General features: G+C 50.6%; 1 protein-coding gene across 4 annotated transcripts in view; it reads right to left on the reverse strand.

The window, feature by feature from the left end:
• Positions 1 to 20,733, reverse strand: part of LOC101916279 (sodium- and chloride-dependent GABA transporter 2) — a 36,109-nt gene extending 15,376 nt beyond the window's left edge. Inside the window, exons 1-8 of one of the 4 annotated variants that reach the window (XM_055807296.1) lie at positions 20,650 to 20,733; positions 17,283 to 17,347; positions 15,529 to 15,750; positions 10,927 to 11,061; positions 9,798 to 9,938; positions 9,103 to 9,187; positions 6,015 to 6,147; positions 1,965 to 2,099 (exon numbers count right to left, since the gene is read on the reverse strand). In XM_055807296.1, coding sequence (XP_055663271.1) covers positions 1,965 to 2,099; positions 6,015 to 6,147; positions 9,103 to 9,187; positions 9,798 to 9,938; positions 10,927 to 11,061; positions 15,529 to 15,745 — 846 coding nt within the window. In that variant the 5' untranslated portion in view covers positions 15,746 to 15,750; positions 17,283 to 17,347; positions 20,650 to 20,733. Of the gene's footprint in view, positions 1 to 1,964; positions 2,100 to 6,014; positions 6,148 to 9,102; positions 9,188 to 9,797; positions 9,939 to 10,926; positions 11,062 to 15,528; positions 15,751 to 17,282; positions 17,348 to 20,082; positions 20,292 to 20,649 lie in introns of those variants that run through there. The other 3 variants (XM_005241765.4, XM_027793039.2, XM_027793040.2) reach the window with 3 other exon arrangements.
• Between the last annotated feature and the right edge of the window lie 108 nt (positions 20,734 to 20,841).

The raw sequence follows: 20,841 nt of genomic DNA on the forward strand, positions 1-20,841 counted from the left end.
ATTGTTTGCCCTTTGTTTAAACCTCCCCTTGAGATGCCTTACCATAAGGCTTAGACTGGAGAAGGTATTTTGAAATATTTTTATTTCCAGAATCCCTTTACAGGCACTAAAGAATCTTCCATTTTTCCAGGCAGTGCAGGATTGCAGGTAAACAATTACAGCTCATGACCCTCTGAGCACAAATCAATTATAATCAACTTGGCCCGATGCGCTGGCAGGACCCGTGCAGTCCCTGCACAGAGAGAGGTGGGCACAACCACGGTGTGTGGGGCTTGGGGCACTAACCCTTCCCTTCCCTCTCTGATGGGAAAATGCAAAAGAAACCTCAAGCTCTGCTACAGGGTTCAATAGGATGGTTAAAGCACTCTGGAGGAAGGCAACCACTGCTACCAGCTCCTGCTTTTTTTCCTGTGGAAGGGAAGCATTCATTGGGGAGTGATGGTGTTCGGAGCAAGTTTTCCTTCCCCAGCCACCCTCTTGCTCTGAAGGGTTACTCTGCCTTTGCACCAATGCATTAGCATTTTCCAGGCTGGAAAGAAGCTGTGCTTCTAAAGCTTGGGCAGTAATTGGAAAAGTTTGCCAGGATGGACCTAATGAGGACACAGCTAGTACAAGTAAAACCCTGCCACGCCTGAAGTGGTTTAATTCAGTCCCGTGGGCAACACAGCCACAGTAACAACAGGACTTTTCATTAGTGAATGAGCACCATTTAAAAATGTTATTACGTTTCAGAAGTCTCTGGCACCTCATCAGCACAAATGGAGCCCCAAACACAGACCTGTCCTCATCCCCTTCCAAGCCCTGCTGCACCTTCACACCGAGGTACCAGCTGTACCCACCTCCTAGAGAGAGCAAGAGAGCAGCCAGCACTGTGAAACAACGCTGTTCACCCACTGCTCAGGCGCAGCCTTGACCAGAGAGCAACTTCCAGAAAGCTGAGCAGGAACTCTGAGTCCTTCCCATGATAAAAACCAGACCGCCTGGAGCTGGAAACCGGACACTCATGTTTAGCTCCCCAGATCGGAAGCCGTAAGTCAAACTGATTGCACAGAGCCACGCAGCACCAGTGGCACAGGCAGGACCCAGGAGAGTCCCACAGTCCCTGACACACTGCTACCCCCACCCACAGCAAACAGGGATCCTCTGTCCTCCATCAGGAAGGGCAGGATCAGCCATAACCATTCCTCCTCCCACACTTATGCCCCCCATCACAAAATTAATAACCAAGGCAGCACTGGGACCAGAACAGAAAGGGTTAATGGGGTTATGAAGGGTTTTGCTGGCCTATTTTCCAGGCAGGCACCCTTTAATCTCCTTTGGAAACACCTTCACACAAAGGCTGGTACAGCAGCTCAGCTGGAGCCAGGATTTAACATGGAAAAACTTGTCCCAAAGAGATTAAAAGCAGCAGTTGGGCACTGACCCTCCTGTCAGACAGGCAGGAATTTTTCACCAGGGACAGGGAGGCGAGGAGGGTGGCCAGGTCCCAGGGACTGCTGCTGCAGCATGCCATGGCTCCCTCCATCCATGCACCTGGCATGCTTCCCAGGGAAGCCAGAGCACGAATGCCAGGTGCGGGGCTTGTCCCCATTAGCTGGTGGCATGGTGAGAGTGGCACCCCATGCACTGGCTGCCTCCACAGCAGTCTCCTCAAGAAAGGTGGGGGGCAGCTGGTGCCACTCGTGATGAAGGGTTAAATTCCACTGCCCATATGCCTGGGCAACTCAGATTCAAGTCAGACTAGAAAACACAGTAACAGCACAAGTGAAAACTGAGGGTGAGAGAGAGCTTGGGGACTGTCAGAGTACACACCAATATCACAGCCCTGCCTTATACCCACAGAGGGGAAAAACAGGAGAAAGAAGAAATTGGAAGACAAACAGTGAGAAAAGGAAAAGGAGAGGGGACAGCCACAGGCATCCATGCGAGCACAGCTCAGCCGTTCAGTCACCCCTCCACCTTACCTGGGGGTCCCCAAGGCGACTGAGGTCTGGATAAAGGTAAAAGAGGATTCCCTGGGATGCCCCAGGCAGGGAGACTCCCCTGATCAGCAGAACAACCAGCATGAGGTATGGGAACGTGGCTGTGAAATACACCACCTGTGAGGAGGACGAAGGGACAAGTGTAAGTGAGCAGCAGGGGCCAGAGCACACAGTGCCGGCACCAAACCCCAAGCCTGGGGAGATGGGCAGCAGCAGGAGACCGGTCAGGCTGCCTTGGTGAGCACCTTGATGTCACTTGCAGTAGAAAGAAATGCATTTTAAAATGCACCCAGGAAACTTGTCATCTGCCATGGCATGTCTGCAGCCAGAGAAAACCTTTCTAGCCCTAAGAGCAATCCAGACCCTGAGCCAGGCTGTCACCAGGAGTCAAAGCAGCTCTGCTGAAGCCAGTGGTGTAATATCTATGTGCATCAGAGAAGGAGCTCCCCCCGGTATCCATCTGTACATCCCTACCCCAAATAGAGTCTGAGTCAGACACGGAAAGTCTCTTCTCCGCAGCATTTAGTGGCAAGGGCGAAGGGATGTGCAGATAAGAGATACACCCTGAAACGTGATTGCTACTGAAGAACCAGCAAGGACAACACTGGGGGTCCACCACTCAGGGCTGGCACTGGCAACTGACCTGTGCCCACCGCTCCCCACAGCAGTGACTCACAGGCGCTGCCTCTGACTGACGCCTGTTCAAATACCCAACACGGGCACTGCATGCAGAGCAGGGCAGCACATCTCAGACTTGCCATCAAGGATGCAGACCTAAACAGGACCTTTAAATCTACCCTCTTGCTTTTTATGCCCCTAGCCCCGTAAGCAATGCAGCTGTACTCGGGTAGGGTTAAAATCCCTTCCTTCTAGCAAAGGAGCCGTGTTCCTTTGGGGAATGCTGCAGGCCAGTGCCAGCTAATACTTTCAGGGACTCCAACCTCTGGTAAATATAACACTCAATTTGGGGATTACCAGGGTACTTTCAGGACCATTCAGGCTAGTTGTTGTAGCATGCCTGTGTTTCCCACACAAACAAACTGTTATCAAGAGCTGGTGCAGCCTCCTCAGCAATTCAAGTAGTATCATTAATCCCTTTGCATTGATCCTGCACCTTCAAGACTTATTGACCACCTTGAAAAATAGTTGTTTGGTCTGTTGTATCATGCTAGGCCAAAAGAGAAATGTTGCTCCTTCAGCTTTTTCCCGTGTGGATGTGCTGAGTGATGACTCGCATCAGCACACTTCACCTGAATGCTACCCTGCAGCCCTTCCCTCAGCTTTGGCTGTTATGCACCAGAGCTAACGCTCGTCTCTGGAGGAACTGCAAAACCTAATGATGTGAAATGATCTATTTCTCACACCTCCCCATCCATCCAGAATGAGCTGTTTCAAAATCCACCTAAAGCCCACCACCCCTGAGCAGGGGTCGCAAGCTTTGCCACAGCTATAGCAGCTTCTGCATTAGTGGAGGTCCTACTAAGAATGAGCATATGATTTCCCTGGACAGTATGACCACTTTTGCTCTGCCCATGGGTAATCCTTATGATTTGAGCAGTGATTCAAAAAGAGATTTTTTTTCTGGATCCACTCCTATGTACTCTGTCTGAATAAAGCAATGTCCAAAGCACCTGATGCTGCAGTGCAAGCCCCTCTCTAAGTCAAGATACACACACTCCAGTGATTCAGTTTTGTGATGTGGAAAGGCAGAAGGATTTGAGAGTTATCCCATCCTTGAAAAACGAAACTATTAGACAAATATCTCTGCAGCTCCAGATTTTCTATGCATTTCATGTGTTGTGCTCTGTATATTACGCAGTCTTGCATAACACCACAGAGGTCAGTGAAAAATACCTCCTTGCTGGGTTTTATGATTGCCTGAGATGTCTCTGTGAGCAGATCCATCCCTGTACCTCTGAATCTGCATCCTGAATATTGAAGAAACCCAGGGACAGTGTTCTTCAGCACAGACAACCACCATTATTTCTTTCATTCTCAAATTTACAAGAAGTCCGATGTAGAGCTTTTTCAGTGACAGTTAATCAAATATGCAGATCCCACGAGTTTAACAATCACCCGTGTATAATCACCAAATCTTTCCTTCAGGAAAAGCCCTGGTGCATGTTCTTCCAGGATGTCAGGTTGCACATTCTTGGCTGGATCTCTAAATAACATCAGTTTTAGGAGCTCAGAATAAAAACTGCCAGTTGTCTGGCATATGATTTGGATTTAAATTTTGGGAACATCCTACGTGCTTTACAGTCTGCATGAACTAGCATGTGAAGCTTTTCACTCAGCGGTCAGTCACATCTGCACTGGGACCAGAGGTTTGAATTTGGAGACTGTTTTTCTGGATTAAGAGTGTCAAACTTCTATTTAACAACAGGAACATCTGGATCCAATGAGATATTACTCAGTGCTTGGCTCAGACCCAATCTTTTTATTTCTTGGGCATTGTTAACACTAACTACATCACTAGGAACCTTGCCGGGATCAGTGTGATCATTCAGTCACATGCTGGTCAACAACATCCAGGGTTTTATTTGAATCTGATCCACATGCCTTGGTAAAGTGGTTCCATCTGTGACAACCTCCTGCATCTGTAAGTGCTCCTCTGGGATGGACAGTCCCTGCATCGGAGGGTGCGAACCTCGGCTGCTGTTCAGAGTAGGGTCATTTCAGCTCATGGCATTTGCCCCTCCACAGGCAAATCCCCAGAACCAAGGTATATCTCTTCTCCAGCAGGGTTGTATTCCTACAGTCATCATTTTAGTTGAATTATTAAGTACACAGAGGGTTGATAAACCTATTGACACTGTTGCTTTACTGAAAGAAGGTTTCTGTTCTCAGGAACTTAAGATCTCACCATCACTAGTCCTTTTTGCTAAAAAGCACTTGCATTTAACCTAGAACTTGTATCTAAAATAAGATGGAATTTGTTCTCAGCACTTCCCACACTATGTTTGCTGTATCTTAGTATCATATTTGCTGTTATTAGACTGCCTCTGCTTTCTTTTACCAGGCCACCACAGCAAGCAATTGCTCTTTTCTTCTAATTTTACTCCATAGAAACCAGAAAATATCATCTCTGCAAGCTGCTTGATTTCCCTGTCATGTTTCATAATCCCAGACCTTTCTGGAAGCAGGGGAAACTGCTAACATCCATGCCATCAACTTGATGGAAATGGATGCAGCTACAATTTACACCCCATCACACACGATGTCTTGTTCAAAGCATGCAGAGAAGACACCATTTAGATAACATACTAAACCTTGTCATTTCCATCTGTTCTTGCTGGCTCCAGACAAAGCTGGCTGGGAATGGGTCAGGAGGCAGTAGCAGAAACTAAGAAATGGGGTCAATGCAAACCACAGTGGCACACTCTGCAACAGAGGGAGCATGGGATGGAGGCTGAACAGTTCACACCAACCCTTCCCAGAAGCATTCAAATAAATATCTCTGTGATGACTATCGGGGGAGGGCGGGGGGAGAAAGGAGACCTTTACTGCTGGGGAATATGAGCAATTGTAGGAACTGCTGGGATGAATAAGAAGAAAATAAAAAGGAACCCACCCCCCCCATGGTGATGAGGCAGAGAAGGCTTTGAGGCTATCAGAGCTACCTTCGCTACTATCTAATGAAATTGAAGATTTCCCAGCTGCACTTGCCAGCAAAGACAAAATCATGCTGCTTGCTCACACTGTGGTGGGAGGCAAGGGAACATGGAACCACCCCATAAATAGGAAGACTGCAGGGTCTCCTGGGCATGGGGATGCAGAGGGACCAAATGTGGATATACATCTTGGAAGTTAATGCTCGGAGATGTCTCAGTGCTCCCATCCTTTCCTACCCAAAACACAGAGCCTAGCTCACACTCCTGCTGCAAGTTGAGCCCCAGAGGCTCCTGCCAGCTTATTCAGAGGGTGGCTCCCAGGCAATCCCTAGGACCTCTCTGAAAGTACAAAAAGTGAATAGATCAAGTGCTCCAGCTGTGATCAAGGGAAGAGGCTAGATCTAAACCGAAGACTCACCTTGCCCGTGGACTTGACCCCTTTCCAAATGCAGAAGTAACAGATGATCCATGCCAGCAAGAGACACAGAGCCAGCTCCCAGCGCAGGCTGCCCAGGTGCTGGATGCCGTCGGAAATCTTTAGCACTCTCCTTCTGCATTGGGGGGGAGCAAAGGAACATCCAAGTGTCACTGATGTTGGCCACTAACATTCCCAACACCACAGTGCTTCTCACCATACTGACGGCTCTGGGGAGAACAGCTGTCTTACTAACAAGGCCCATGTCTGAGCTGCAAGCCTCAAAGCAATCAAGCAGTGCTCCCCTCTTAAGAGCACTACCAGCCTGGCAGATCACACATGGACACTTGCTTCTCTGCTCACTCCAGTGCTGGCCTGTTGGGCCAAGACATTTCTTCCACTGTCCTCCCACCCTTCACCTACCCTGTCCTCCAGGGCAAGAGCTCTCTCCCTGCAAAAACATGCAGCACTTTGCACACGCAAGCTCTGCCCTGGCCTTTTTCATGCACATTACAAAGTTCACCTACATTTCTGACATGCTTCACAGCTCAAAGTGAATGATACATTGCACTTACCGTGCAGAATCCATCAGGACCACCCAGGAAGCAATGCTGTCCAACCCCTTCTCCATAGCACACTTCTGTCTTTAGCTACGTAATTCACCTTAGAAGCCAGAGTAGCATAGCATCCCATACCATGACTAAGACCCAACCAAGACCAAAATAATCCCCATTGCACAGTCAGAAGAGGCCACCCTGGGCATCCTCTTTAAGCCAGTATAGAGGTAGGATCCTGGGCTAGATGGACCTCGATTCAGCTAAAGTCTTATTATCTCACCCTGGTCATATAGCAGCTTTCCATGCTACGTGTATGTCAAGTCTTCTTCATCACTTACAAAAGTAGGGACTCACCCTCCTCCATCTCCTACACTGCACAGATGGATCTGTGTGTGAAACACCATGGTGAAGTGCCAAAACCCCAAGCCTGAGACAGGCAGAGGGAGACATGCACCACCCTGGGGCCCAGCAGCAGTGCCTGCCCTGCTGTGAAAGACAGCAATTACCACAAAATAAAACTCACACTCCCGGAGAACTGCAGCCTAAGACACACTGCTTCCCTTCCTGCCCCACAGCCTTGGGGCAGATTGAGAGGATGAGAGCGGGGTCAGAAAAATCACACTGTTCCACCAGATGCATTTCATCATGCTGCTTTTTACCTGCTTCTAAGAACATGGACTCTGTAACTGGTGGGGAAAGGGTGCCAGCGGACTGTAACTAACTGGGCACTGTACTGCAGCCAGTAGAGGCCCCAGAAGCATGCCAGCAGCCCACTGGAAAGTCAGTGCTTCTTGAGGAAATGGTGGCCTCCTACCTCCCTGCCCAGGGAGGGCAGGAACAGGTGCTGCATCACCAGCAACGGGCAGTGGAAATTTCCATTTCCGTGTGCTTATCCCCCAGTAACACAGCAATGGTCACAGCAGTGAACACCATCTTTTCCAGCAGCCAGTCTCAGAAAGAGCAGTCTAAGGCCACCATCTAATCACATGTGAGCAGCAGACAGAGGGAGAGTGGAGGCTCAGGGAGAACGCAGGAGACAAAGAAAATTGTTGAACTTTGAAGTTCAAAGCCAGCATCCCTGTGCTGAGCCGGGGATGCTCTGGAGGTACTGTGTGCTCCGTGCGCTGACAGCCCCCGCAGCGCTGCTGAGGGCAGAGCCATCCGTCCATCTAAATTCACAGTGGCAGAGAGGGGTTACTTGCACAGTCTATTAGCCAGGGCTCAGTGCTTAACTGGTCCCGTTCTCCCAGGAGATGCTGAGGATCATCAGAGATCCCAAGACAACAGGGCTATGCCTTCCTGCCAGAAATAAAACTACTCTGCTCCTCAGGATAACTAATACAAGGGAATAAAACAATGAAAATGAGGGAGAAAATTTCAGTGTGAAGTAAACTGACCCTAGCACTTCATCTTTATTTTGGTGAGCTTCTCTCCTCAGGATAGCTTGCATATTAGTCACTCTAAACTGAAATCATCACCTCTTTTTCTATTTTTAAGATGATGACTAGCCCACATACAGAAGTCACCACCCACCACACCAGATCCTCCTCGGAACGTGCTGATATCACACAGCAGCAGGGTTTCAAAGGAAAGAGATCACCTACTGCGACACCAGCATGGACTCCTGCAATATGTCACAGGTCTTCAAGGTCTCCTCTTCAACAGCTGAACATGCTACAGCTGGCAAAACATGCAGACGAAAACCCATCGCAGAGCTGCTGCTTTGTGGATAACCACAGATCTCAATCCACTCCCACCTATAGTCTTGGCACCCATGTCCTGAGCATGGTTACGCTGGATGCGGCCACCAGGCAGGTCAAGGACTGCATGGAGCAGACTGGTCTGAACAGAACAAGAGCGATGGATAATCCATCAGGTATATAAACTGTAATCCAAACCACAGAGTAATGGCCACTATATCCTGAGGGAGTGTCACTGGTTTTATTGAGGTTTGCACCCTGGGTAAGTCTGATCCAAAGTTTCAGGATAGGGAACGTGCAGTCAATTCACCTACGTTGCAGGAGGAAACAACTGTATAAGGAAGCTCACAGCTGGCAATGAAGAACAAGGGAGCTGGCAGGGAAAGGAGCAGCACAAAGGGAGAAAGGGAGAGTGCAACAGCAGAGGAGGAATAAGGGAGAAAAGGACAATAAATGAAATATCAAGGACCAGAGGAGGAAAAGCATCAGTGAGGTAAGGTCTTGCACATTCAGCTAGCCATCACAGAGGTCAGTGAGGCTGAGAAGCCCAAAAGGTCCGAAGGGACAGGAGGAACACAGCATCAGAGAAAGGCAAAGCCAGATGGCGCAGAGGCATGCCAGCACAGCTCCAGATAAATACCACAAGCCTAGCAATGTTACCCTTGACTGATGGTTCTGTCCCTGAGAGCCTTCACTCTGACCTGTCCAGCTGCCTCTCTTGTGTCCTCTTTTGGCAAGGATGGGTTAACAGAATGTGCCACTGCAGGGTTTGTTCCTTGCCCAGGAAGGGTATGACCTGGAGGAAAGGGGGGTACAGGCCTGTCCTTTACTTACTCCCAGAACTCGATGACAGGGGAGGTGGCGTTTTCACTGGTCACATTGAGCGTTGAGTTCGCCTTCTGGAGCTCCATGCAGTTCCCTGCAGGAGAGGCCCAGGGAGAGAGGGAGTGTAAGCAGCAGTGGCTGGAGTACCAGAGGATCTGAAAAATTCCTCCCTTTCCATCCACAGTGTCAACACTCGTTGACATTGACTCTGAGACAAATTTTGTGTAGTCCCAAAGATGCACAAAAGGAGTCCCCTCCAGGGTAAGGCTTGGAAAGAATCTAGGACTATTAAGACAATGGCGTTTAATTTTTCCTTCCAGCGGCCACCGTGAGCAGTCCCGATCAGCACTGGGTCTGTGGCTAACATACAACATAGGATGACTGGAAGATGCCAGGAAGGAAGGTGCCCATGGTGGCTGAAGCCCAAAGCAGAAGCCACCAGGGAGGCCACTGCTGCATGGCACTGGCTGGGTGCTGCAAGTGGTTGGGCAGTGGCAGCACTGGTGGCCTTTAGGAAAGACCCAGATCAACTGAGCCTCTTCCCCAAAAGTACCAGCAGCACTGCAGCAACCCAGACTCCCCACTCTCATGACCGGTGGTCACACATACGCAGGAGTAAACCACTCTCCTGAGGTTTGGCCCTGGGCAACAAGTTTCCCTCAGCCAGCATCTGGTGGAGGACTGGGAGGGGGCTCAACACCCACCTGTGTTCCACTCATGGTCACAGCTGCCCCAGGGGAGGTCGATGGTGAATGAACTGAAGAGATAAAACAAGGCCCAGGCCAGGACAATGATGTAGTAGAAGTTCAGCAGTACGACGATGACCTGTGAGGCGTAGCCAATTCCTGCAGAAAGTGAGCCCCGAAGGCAAGTGACGCACGTGCCAGGGGATGGGAACAGGACTCCCCTTGGGAGGTGCTCACCCAACATGTACATCTGCTGCTCTGCCTTTTGACTGTGCTGCTGGATGAATGCCAGTGGGGCAGCCACCAGAGCCATCACCTCCTTCTCAAAGCCCACTGTGCTGCATCAGTGGGGGTCCAAGCCGGTGCCCCAGGGATCCCCTCTTCCTGGAACCCCACTGCAGCCTTCCCTGGTGAATGGGTAGTGATGGGAGGGAGTCTGGGTAGGGGATGGTCAGATTATGGTTGGAAAGCCACCCAAAGGGACAGAAACATATGATGGCACTCCACCTGCTGAATAACACCTCTTCTACCAAAATCCACTTTTGTTCATTCATCCCTTTTCACTTTTGTTTGGGAAGCATTTGTATTAACAGCACACTCCTTCTCTGAGACGTGCTGGAGGAGCATCTAAAAGTTTTGGTACATGTAGAGGAGACAACCGAGACCTTCAAAGGAATCATGGAAAGTAGCTTGAGGCTGGATGACTGTGCTGAAACAGTGCTAGAAGCAGATCTGACTGCTGATGATTTATTAAGGCAGTTGACACCTTTCACCACTAAGGTTTTAAGCCATCTGCAAACTCAAAAAAATTACATAGCATTAACCTAAAATAATAAAAATATGTTTTAGGTTCCTTATAACTGCCAGAAGCATTTTCATGATTTAGCTCTCGGAGGACAACCTTGATTAGGTGCAAAGCTCCTGGCCAAAACCGTGGCCATGAAGGAAACCAGGGATGCAATGTAACGATGGGAACTGTTTGGCGAGAAATATAATCAATTTTTTCCAGGGTGATTTTGGAAAAGGGGCAGCCAGTGGCCCTCCCAGGCTGTGCTCCTCAGCTGTGGGGAGAGGTGTCACTGTTCATCCCCCCACGGCCCTATGGTTCCCCCACCTCACCATGCCCTCCCAGGCTTACCCCACTCACCTTCAAAGAGGGGGCAGATCCTGCGCCAGGCTGTCACCCCTCCCTGGCTGGTATACTGCCCCAGCGCTGTCTCCAGGAAGAAGACAGGGATCCCACAGGTGAAGAGGAAGATGAGGTAGGGGATGAAGAAGGCACCTGGCAGATCCAAGCAGCAGATAGGAAAAATAAGCCCCATGGAGTGACTGGGATCAGGCCATCTCCAACCGGGCACCAGGCAAGTTCCTCCCCGGGGAAATGACACTGCATGGAGGGGTTGGGGGCTTCAGGAACAGGAAGACCACGGACAGGATACCAGGAAAAAGGGATTTTTCTCACTTTTCACCTCCCGGAGTGATGTGATTGCATGAGAAACTCAACATTCAGAAAAGATAGAGGAAAGGAAAGTTTCTAGGCCTGATTTTTATGCAGAAAAGAGTGAAACAAGTTTGCAATAGCTGCACAGAAATACAGGAAAACACTCTGCTGTAAAACCATTGTGACTTTTAATCAAGTTGGTGACTCCTTTCACATTGAATAAGCTGACTAGCTCATGGATGACAACACCAAAGCACCGAGCAGCACATAGAGACTGACACCTTCATCCAGCCTGTGGGTTTTCTCAATCATTTGCTCACCAAGAAGCAGCAGATGCACCAAAAAAATTCAAATAGTGCAGGAAAGTATGCACCTCATGTCAACAGCCAGGGCTGCCCTCCTGCTCAAGCCCTGTCACGAAACCAGGCAGGGAGAGATAAAATGCATCAGGCTTTTGATTACCCCAGGCTAATGTTAAATGTAGTGATGGTTTCTAGCCCACGGAGCACAGGATACAGCCCTGCAAGATGGCCCACACTCTCTGCTGCACTCACGCACCACCAAAGCTGCTCAAGCCCTGCTGCAAAGGCAGGGACATGGGTCAGGATGGGGGGCTGGCATGGAAAGGGGTACCCCCAAGCAGAGAACGGCTGCTGGGCTGTGGTGGGCTCAGAGAGGTGTGCAGCATTGGAGATGGCAACCAGCCAGCCACTGACCGCATTTTCCCTGCACAGGCCTTTTCTGGGCTGGTGAGATGCTGACTGGTTCTGGGGTCATGTTGGTGGGGGTATATGGGAAACAACAATCCCAGTGCCCAAGTAGACTCAAAACCCAAGAGATTTCATTAAGAAGCTTAGCTAGCATGCAGGGGCAGGGAGAGGGAAGGGGGGCTTTAGGGACTGGCCAGAAGCCCCAACCCACACTCATCCCAGCTGGGGACAGAGCCACAGCCCTCTCCTTCTTGCAAAAAAATGCAATCAACAAAACAGACAGGGAGAGCATCTTGGCAGCTCCCTGTGGGCAAACAGCAGCTAAAGGACTGCAGATGCTTGGCAGCCCTGGGAGAACAGAGAGCATCTGCCCGCATGCTCTTGCTGTACCAGGAAATAGAAGCTGGTGGAGAGCAAAGGACAGGGAAAATAGTTGTATCAACACCATCCCCTCAACTCCCAACATGTGTGCAATCTTGTTATCATAAAAGTGAAGCCTATTTCCAAGAGGGATTATTCTCACATAAAAGTTTGTATTTAACTAAACTGCAGCCAGGGGACCCCAGGGGAGGTCTCTGAGGTGGGAGGCTGAGCTGTCCAGCCTCTTTTCCTCATTTGCAGCCTGCGGTCTGGTCTCCCACCTTCCCCAGGTTATCTGTTTCTGGCAGGTTACACCCTTTGGAAGTCAAACTGAAGGGTCCGGACATGCAGGCTGTGAAATAGTGCAAAGTTAGGCTGGGATTTGCAGAGGCATGTTTGGGCGAGGGCTTGTGGTCTGCCCCACTCCCCTTGCTCCCCAAGTAGCGGGTCAGGCAGGGTGGGACGACCCCAATGCCAGGCCCACCATCACTCCCCATCTTGTTTCAGCTGACAGCGGGCTGCTGTTGCCTGCACAGGCAGGAAAGGGCAGCAGGCAATGCGGGATGGCCTTCGGGCAGAGCTGCCCTGCACAGTGACTCTGGTGAGGAACCCGCAGAGGGGGGCTGTAGCAGGGACAGGGGTCCATCAGCATGCCTGAGCACCCCCAGAGCTGGCTGACATCCCTCTGGTCCAGCCCTTATGCCTGAACGTGAAGGGGGAAATGCCGCTACACGTGTTCTCCACCACGGCCCCTTCACCTGGCGCATGCGTGGGCGGTGGGCCCTGGGGGCTGCCCACTCCGGGCCATGCTGGGGAGGCACCAGCAGCCACACCACTAGACAGGCTTCCCCAGTATTTCCTAATCGGCAGGGCCAGCCTGCCCAAGGAGGGCCTGACCCGCCACGGGAGGCGAAAGCAAGAGCGAACAGGAGCAAAAAGAACATTTTGTTGCTCTTGTGTTTTCTTCCCCTCCACTATGGAGGGCGTTGGTATCAGACACTGAGTGCTAAATACGTAAGAGACTAGGATTACTCTTTCTTTGTTATGTGGAGACATCCCTAAAGAAAGTAAAAGTGACCAGCTGCCCCTTTTTGCGTAACTCAGATTTTGCAGATACCTTTTTTGTGAAGAGCCTGATATTTTGGCAAGCAAAGCGAGGGCTGAGAGCTGTTATCATGGCTGCCTACACACAATTCAGTGTGGGGAAAGAAATAGTCATCCAGCACGGCAGAGCTATTCCAGCCACAGGGTAACACTGGCACAGGAGCTAGTGGTTGTAGGCTGGCCATGACTGACCTGGAACTGGAAAGTAAATAAAGGTCCCTCACCTTGACTGAAGTAGCAGGGAAGCAAGCGCTTGGACCAGCCTACCCAAAGGAGTACAAGACAAAAGCTCTGGCAGCTTTTAAAATTCTGGCGTTACAAGGGATTTGATACAGCAACGGCCACAGTAGGCTGGGCTCCACGAGGCAAGAGGGAGCCCCGAGTCCTGCACAGCCTCGTCACACTGCCCTGCCCCAGGAGAAGTCACACAGCAAACGCTTTCCCCTCTGCACAAGAGTTTCAAGCCCCATCCTCGCTCTAACCTCATGGGAAGAGGGCTGGAGATTAAAAATTTGACTGAGATGTCAAACTCTACATCGTCTCTGCTGCTTCATGGGCCTTTGCCTCAGACCCATTTTTCGGGAGGAAAGAAGGCTGAGAAATCAATCCCTTTTTTGTGCCTTTCCCCTGCTGTCCCACCACACACGGCAGCTCCCCTTTTCCCAGAGCTCTCTCCTGGCACCCAAGGCAAGGGGTGCCGGGACAAGGTCCCAGGTCCCCCTCCCCATGCAGGATGGCAGCTGGGAAGGGTGCAGCAGTGGGAGCAGACATGGCTCAGCAAGCCAAGAAACGCTCCCTGTGGAAAAAGAAAACATGAAAAATCCTCCTTTTTCAACAGAGAAAGAAAATGCTTGACCACCTGGTGAAAAGAAACAAGTGCTGAGCAAGGCACGGCATGAAAGTAGCTAAACAGCAGTTAATCCTCTTTTATGCCACTGGGATGAAAGCAGTTTAGTGAGGCCCATGAGACTACCCCAAGCTCAAGCTAGGGGATTTCAGCCCTGGGTCCCCAGTGCTTGCTCCCCACCAGCTCCCAGCCAAGCACTGTTTCCCCTCTCCCCTGCCCTTCCGGAGAGCTTAATTAGCAATTAATCACAAGACAGGGAGAGCAGCTCTCTCTCTTTACATGCCACTGAACCAAACTTGAGAAAAGCTTACAGGCTTCTGGTTTTTAAAGTAATTTCTCCCTTAAAAGGAAGCCACAAACACCTGTAAAAGCCCACAGCAAACCCCACCTGCAAAAGCGAGCCCAGCCCAGCCTCGCAGGGGACAGGCCAGCAGTCACTGCCGAGCACAGCCTGAGCAGCACCGGTGTGCTGGCACCTCAGCAGTAACAACACTCTGCTCCCTCTCTCCCCATCAAGCACATCCATCCACACACCTCACAGCCCTGCCGTGCGGCTCAGAGGCAGCAGTGCCCTCTTCCACACCCTTGCAGCCCCAGCAGAAGCCGGTGGAGCACAGGAGGGGGGCTGTGCTTCTGCACCGAGGCAAGGAAAACCCCTTCACTCTGCCCTGTCCCTGCCACCCGGCTCCAGCAGCTGGGGGACATCCCTCCACGGTCAGACAGCAGACCAGGACCTGTGACTGAGAACCCCTTGGAGGCCCCCTGAGCCTCCAGGAAACGCTGCAGTTCCTCGCAGTGCCTGCAAGGACATGGGTGCCCCACGGCCTCCCGCACTGCTCCCTGCTACGCTGCCAGGACCCACCGTCTTATTTGCACAGGGTGCCTGGTGCAACTCAAGGAAGAGCTGCCTGGGGTGAGACATGCTGCTCAGAGCCGAGCCCCCACCCTGCTCCCCCTGCCTCCCCCTGCAGATGGCCACCCACCTCACCAGCAGGATCAAGGCTCCACATGCCTCAGCGAAGCACGGCTACAGCCATCAGAAACCCCCGGACATTGCCACTTAGTTACCCACATCCCACGGTGTCAAAACAACCCCTGCTTGTGGCACAGATGGCACTGTCAGGTTTGGCATCCTCCCTGCAGGCTCGTGACTTGGGCATTGCTGAGAGGCTGCTGCCAGCAGTAAGCAGGCCCAGACACGGATGTCACAGAGGCAGGAGAGACCACAGAGGAACGCTGGTGACCAGGTGCCCCTGGGGCTCACCGAGGGGCCAGGGCTGCACTTACCTCCGCCATTCTTGTAGCAGAGGTAGGGGAAGCGCCAGACATTTCCCAGGCCGATGATCTCCCCAGCCACAGACAGGACATACTCCAGCTTGTTGTTCCACTGTCCTCGCTCCAGGGTCTGGTCCTCATCCTCATCCTCCTCCTTCTCCTTTTCCATGCTGGGGTGTGCGGGCACCGTTTCACCATTGCTGACAGCACCGGGGACTCTATAATCCATCCCACCTTCAGAAGGAGTTTCCTTCGTTACATTCAGAACAAGCCATGCAATGAGCCAAAAATTTGGGCTAGAGGAGGCAAGAGAGGGGAGAGGACACGTGCACGTTGAACTGTTCCTTTCTCACTCCTTATACCGATTACTACTCACAGCCAGGTGCTAAAAGCGTGCATGCACTATCGTTGTTCAGTCCAAAACGACTCCTTAAAAGCTCCTATCAGTTTCATTATTCTTAACTGACTCCTCTCAAAACACTCCTGATTCTGCAAATCCATCCTCTGAGCACAGCATCACACAGAGACCCAGCGGCTCAGCCAGGCTGGCACTCCCACTGCAGCCAGTACAGGGAACAGACTTAGGGCTGGAGGGGAACAAGAGCGGGATCAAATACTTGACAAGATATTTTATAAGAGTTTCTCTTCTCCTCTGTTGCTGCTTACCAAAGTCTGGTTTTAAAGACCATGCAATGAAAGCCTTAGAGTTTTAGATGCAGGAAGAAGACTAACTGAAACAAGAGGCAAACAAGTTTCTGCCTTTGGTGGTGGCAACTGTTGCTGGCAATCTACTAGTCTGTGAGAAAAGGTGATTGTTCAGAAAGGGTCTATCCTTCTAACAGCAGGAAAAGAAAGGGTGCAGATGTCACGGCCATCTGGGATCTCTCCTCTCACAGGGTCTGCCCCTCCGAACAGCTGCCTGTTGCCTGCAGAGGCTCCCCACAGTACCACTTTCAGGAAGCTTTGGCACTGCAAGAGCTTCTCCCATCTCTAAACAAATGTCTACTGAGAAAAGATTGGCACAGAGTAAGTGGGCACCTCTCCTGCTGTCCCACTTTCCCCAAAAAACCTCTGAGAGGAACACCTCTCCTCCTAGGAAAGCCAGGGCATAGCATAAACGGCTGTTGGTGCACAGCAGATGCCTCAGCACAGCGAGGAGATAGGTATGGGCAGCACGGGTGGCACCAGCTCTGCTGCAGCCATTTAGGAGGCTCAGGGGTGTTCAAGCCTGTTCCTCACAGGCAGCCCCCCTGGCTGCCGAGTTCCACGGAGCAAGGAGTGAGGACCGTCGTTCCCACCAACGTGGGTTGCTGAGGACCTTGTGCCAAGGAGGACACCTTCTTCCACGTGGTGCCAGCCCTTGAACCTGCTCATGCCCTGCATAGGCAGCTCCCCGAGCCCCAGCCTAACGCTGCCATTCATTCCCGCCTGCAACTCCCTCACCAGGAGAGCAGGAAAAGGCACTGGCAGCAAATGATATTCTCCCTGGATCCAGGGAGAGGAAAAAAACCAGGGCAAAGCAGCACTTTCAACCTCTCCCCTCCCCCTGCACAGTCCCCTATAAAAACACTTTGGGACATGAAGAGGAGCAAGAAACACTGGCAGGCATTTGACAGCGGCCACAAGGAAGGACAAGGAGGACCCCTCCACGCTAGAAAATGATTAAACAGGCAGAAAGCCACCGTGACCTCTCATCCACGGCAGCCCCGGGTGGGTGCGGGGCACAGGGGGAGCAGGGCAGAAGGAAACGGGGGCAGAGGTGTTACCTTGCGACGGTGCTGTCGGGGCGGGAGCCGACGGGAGACGCGAAGGCAGGACTGAAAGGTGCTGGCTATTTAAAGTGTGGAAAGAAAAAATTCAGCGGTGGTGTAATCCTAGACTTCGCCCAACCCACATTCCTTCCCCCACCCCCCAGGGCTGGACAAAAACCTACACATGACTGATTTCATGGCCAGTGCAAAGGGGCTCGTTCCCCCCGCCTGTGAGAAGGGCTCATGCTGCCTCCACCAGTGCCCTCCCTCCCCGGCCGGGGACTGCTTGGCTCCCACTCTCCATCACCTCTCTGCCCAGCGCTGTCCCTGGAGGCACAGGAAAAAGGGGAGACCACCACACACAGGTGCCTCCACAGCTCTGCCCGAGGGAGCCAAAGCCCCAAGACCTACTGGGACGAGGTAAGAGATAAAATACAAATTCACAGCGAATTCCCATCACGGGGTCTCTCCTTAGCAGAGAACACATGGGCACAGGGCAGCGTCCTGCATCGCAGCCTGACCCACCCTGCCCAGGGAGACGGCTGGGCTGTGCCATGGCTGCAGCAGTGATGGGCAGCAGAGCCCCGAGCTGGAAATAAACTCTGCTCAACTCCCTGCTGCTTCTTACTAGGGGCCCAAAACAGCCTTATTCAGAAATTCAGCAGACTGCAAACTCTCTTCCCTCACACGCAGGGATCTTTGCCACTGATCTTTCCCAGGAGCATCTCTGCCCCATCTCAGGGTGTCACTTCAGAAGCTGCAATGGGCACAGGCAATCACGCAGTAGACAAAAAAAAAAAAAAATTAAAATAACAATGCAGCAGGAAGAAAACAAGCTCCAGTTGTGCATACCCAACACTGAGCTGCAAAATCAGCTGTGGCTGCTGGGGAAAGAGGTTTTGGGATTACTGCAGGTAATGATGACGTTAGCTCCATACTTTGAAGCCATGAAAAAGGCAAACAGAAGGGGATATTGTACATGGTAGATGTGTTACAGCTGTGATGGTCCAAGGATGTAAGTGAGGCGAGGTTGTGAAATATTTTTATTACATCTGTTGATAAATATCTTGGGCAAGAGAGAACAAAACCATCACACTTTTGGTTTCAATGTCTCTGTATCAGGCCTGCAAAGCAGCAGAAAAACCTGAGCTGTGTACAGGCAGTTTGAGAAGGTATTAGGGGAACAGGAACAAAGCAGTAAACTCTGCAGTGTCACATGTTAATCTATGGGGTACCCACACAGCACCGGCCTTCCTACAGGAGAAACAGGGAAAGGGAAGAGGGATGGGCAGAGATAAAGAACCGATTCAACCAAAGAGTGATCAAATGTATGATGACTCCTCATGTCAGGAAGAGACGCTTAGGATAAAAAGAAGGGGACAACAGAGGTCTAAGAAACAAGGATAAGACAGAGAAGATGAATACATTGTTCACTACATCTCATGGTGCAACAACTAATAGCATGTGATAAAATATTCAGATTTAAAACAAAAGGAAATACTTTTTCCTCCCATTGTGCATAATTAAACATGGTACCTGTGGCCATTGCCACAGAATATTGTTTGGAAAGGAACTAGGGAAATTCACAAAGGGCTGCTCCGGCATAGCAGCGATTAAACAGGATGGTCCAATAAAAGCCAGCTCCAGTCCTCAAATTGCGGGTTGCTGGAAACCAGAGATGTTCCAGAGCAGGAATTACACAAGACTGTGAGAAGCAGGGAACATCCCTGTGCAGAAACCATCTTACAACAAATAGTGTAGTTGTTAGATAGTTAGGCTAAGTATACAGGGATTAAAGAAGAACAGCAAAGTCAAATAATATTTTGCCTTATGCAACAGATTGGTGTAAGGAGATAGGAGACGGAATAAGGAAACATTTCTAGACACTCTCATACTGCATGCGTCAGCATTGCTGCTCAAATACCCCTGGATAACCACGACCACTACAGTGCACTGATGGCAATAATCTTATCAACAGGACAACAAACTAATTGGCAGGAACTAATAGACTATGATAGGAAACAGTGTAATCAATAGCAAACTATTTGACTTCTGCCCAGCGAGATGAGACTGCACTGAACACAACAATAAGTTGAAAATGAAAACAAATGTTCAGTGTAAACATAAGCAACAAGGGGAAATATTAAATCTGCAAGTGTAAAAGCAAGCTGGAAAATCCAAAACAAAGCATATTTAAAGTAAAACATCACCTTGCAAATCTTCTGGGGTGAAACAAGAAGTAGTCTATATGGCTTTGAGAGATGTTACTTGAGAGGTTAAAAAAAAACCACAGCAAAAACAACACCAACCAAATCTTTTGACTGAAGATAGGAAGAGAACCCGCAAACATCACAAAGGATCAGTTAAAACTACAGAAAAACGTATTTTCAACAGACATTTTTGAAACTGCAAAAGGCAAAGAAACTGGGAGGGACTTTAACTGGCCCATCAGAGGCAATGAAAAGCTAAAGGGAAAAATGCAAAGGATGACATCTCAATTTTGGGTCTTAGTAGAAGAACGGGGACAGTCAGAAACAAAACCTTAGGAAACAGATTTGCAAGAAACAAGTAAGAGAGATGAAAGAAAGTGGATTTTTTTTTAAAGAAAAGAAAAACAAACAAAGGAACAAGCCAAGATAACATGCATGCTGTAAGAACAGGAAAATAATTTAATCCTGAGAAATGCTAAGATAATGCCATTTTAAAATATTTGGGTAGGTACACATACATTTATTTTATTCACATGAATAAGAACACCAGGGAAGGACTTTTGCTGCAGCATGTGTCACCCAGAGCTGTGCAAGCTGAACCTCACCGGGTGGCTGCAGAGCATCTTCCTCCCGTTGCTACAAGTGCTGGCAAGTGTCAGTGCTGATGCTGGTGCCTGTCCCACACACCACCCCCCAGGATGGAACAGGGGGGTTATTTTGCTGGCGGCCTCCCTTGCCGCAGGTAAGAAATGGGAGGCTTTTTTAGTGACCCCCCAGAGCACAGGGCTGAAGACTGTGCCAGCCGGAGCAGCCGTGCTCCTCCCAGCCCAGTCCCAGGTGGCCAAGCTATGATCTGACGTTTATCGGGACAGCCTGCGCTAGAGCAACACCTCCCCGAGCGGGTCCTTGAAGCAGCTTCCAGGCCTGGGCAGGCTGCCAAGCTGCCTTGCTGACGTAGAACAGCGCGGTACTGGTGCACGGGGCACGAGTGGTGTGTGGCTGGCTCAGCCACTTCTCCCCAACATCCAGTTTGGCGAAAAGCAAGAGCTTTGGACCAGGGGGGCTCTGACAGTGTACCTCACACCTCAGCCAGGACAAGGGCTGGAAAATCCTGATCGTAAAGGCTGTTGATTCCTCTCTTGAAATTTATGCTGCATTTTGCTCATCTTTACCTTACAATATTTGCCAGGATTTCTGTCTTCAGCTTGGTCCCACTCTTCCACCAGCAGCTGAGGCTGCACTCCCAGAGAGGTGCTCGTAGCCCACAGAGAGCAAGCCTGGAACGAGCTTCCTCTGGAGATAATGAGGTACTTTGACATTTTCTGGGTCAGACGTGCACAAGAACTGGCCCCAGCTCACCCCAT

Source organism: Falco peregrinus, chromosome 6 (assembly GCF_023634155.1).
Source record: "Falco peregrinus isolate bFalPer1 chromosome 6, bFalPer1.pri, whole genome shotgun sequence".
NCBI lineage: Eukaryota > Metazoa > Chordata > Aves > Falconiformes > Falconidae > Falco > Falco peregrinus.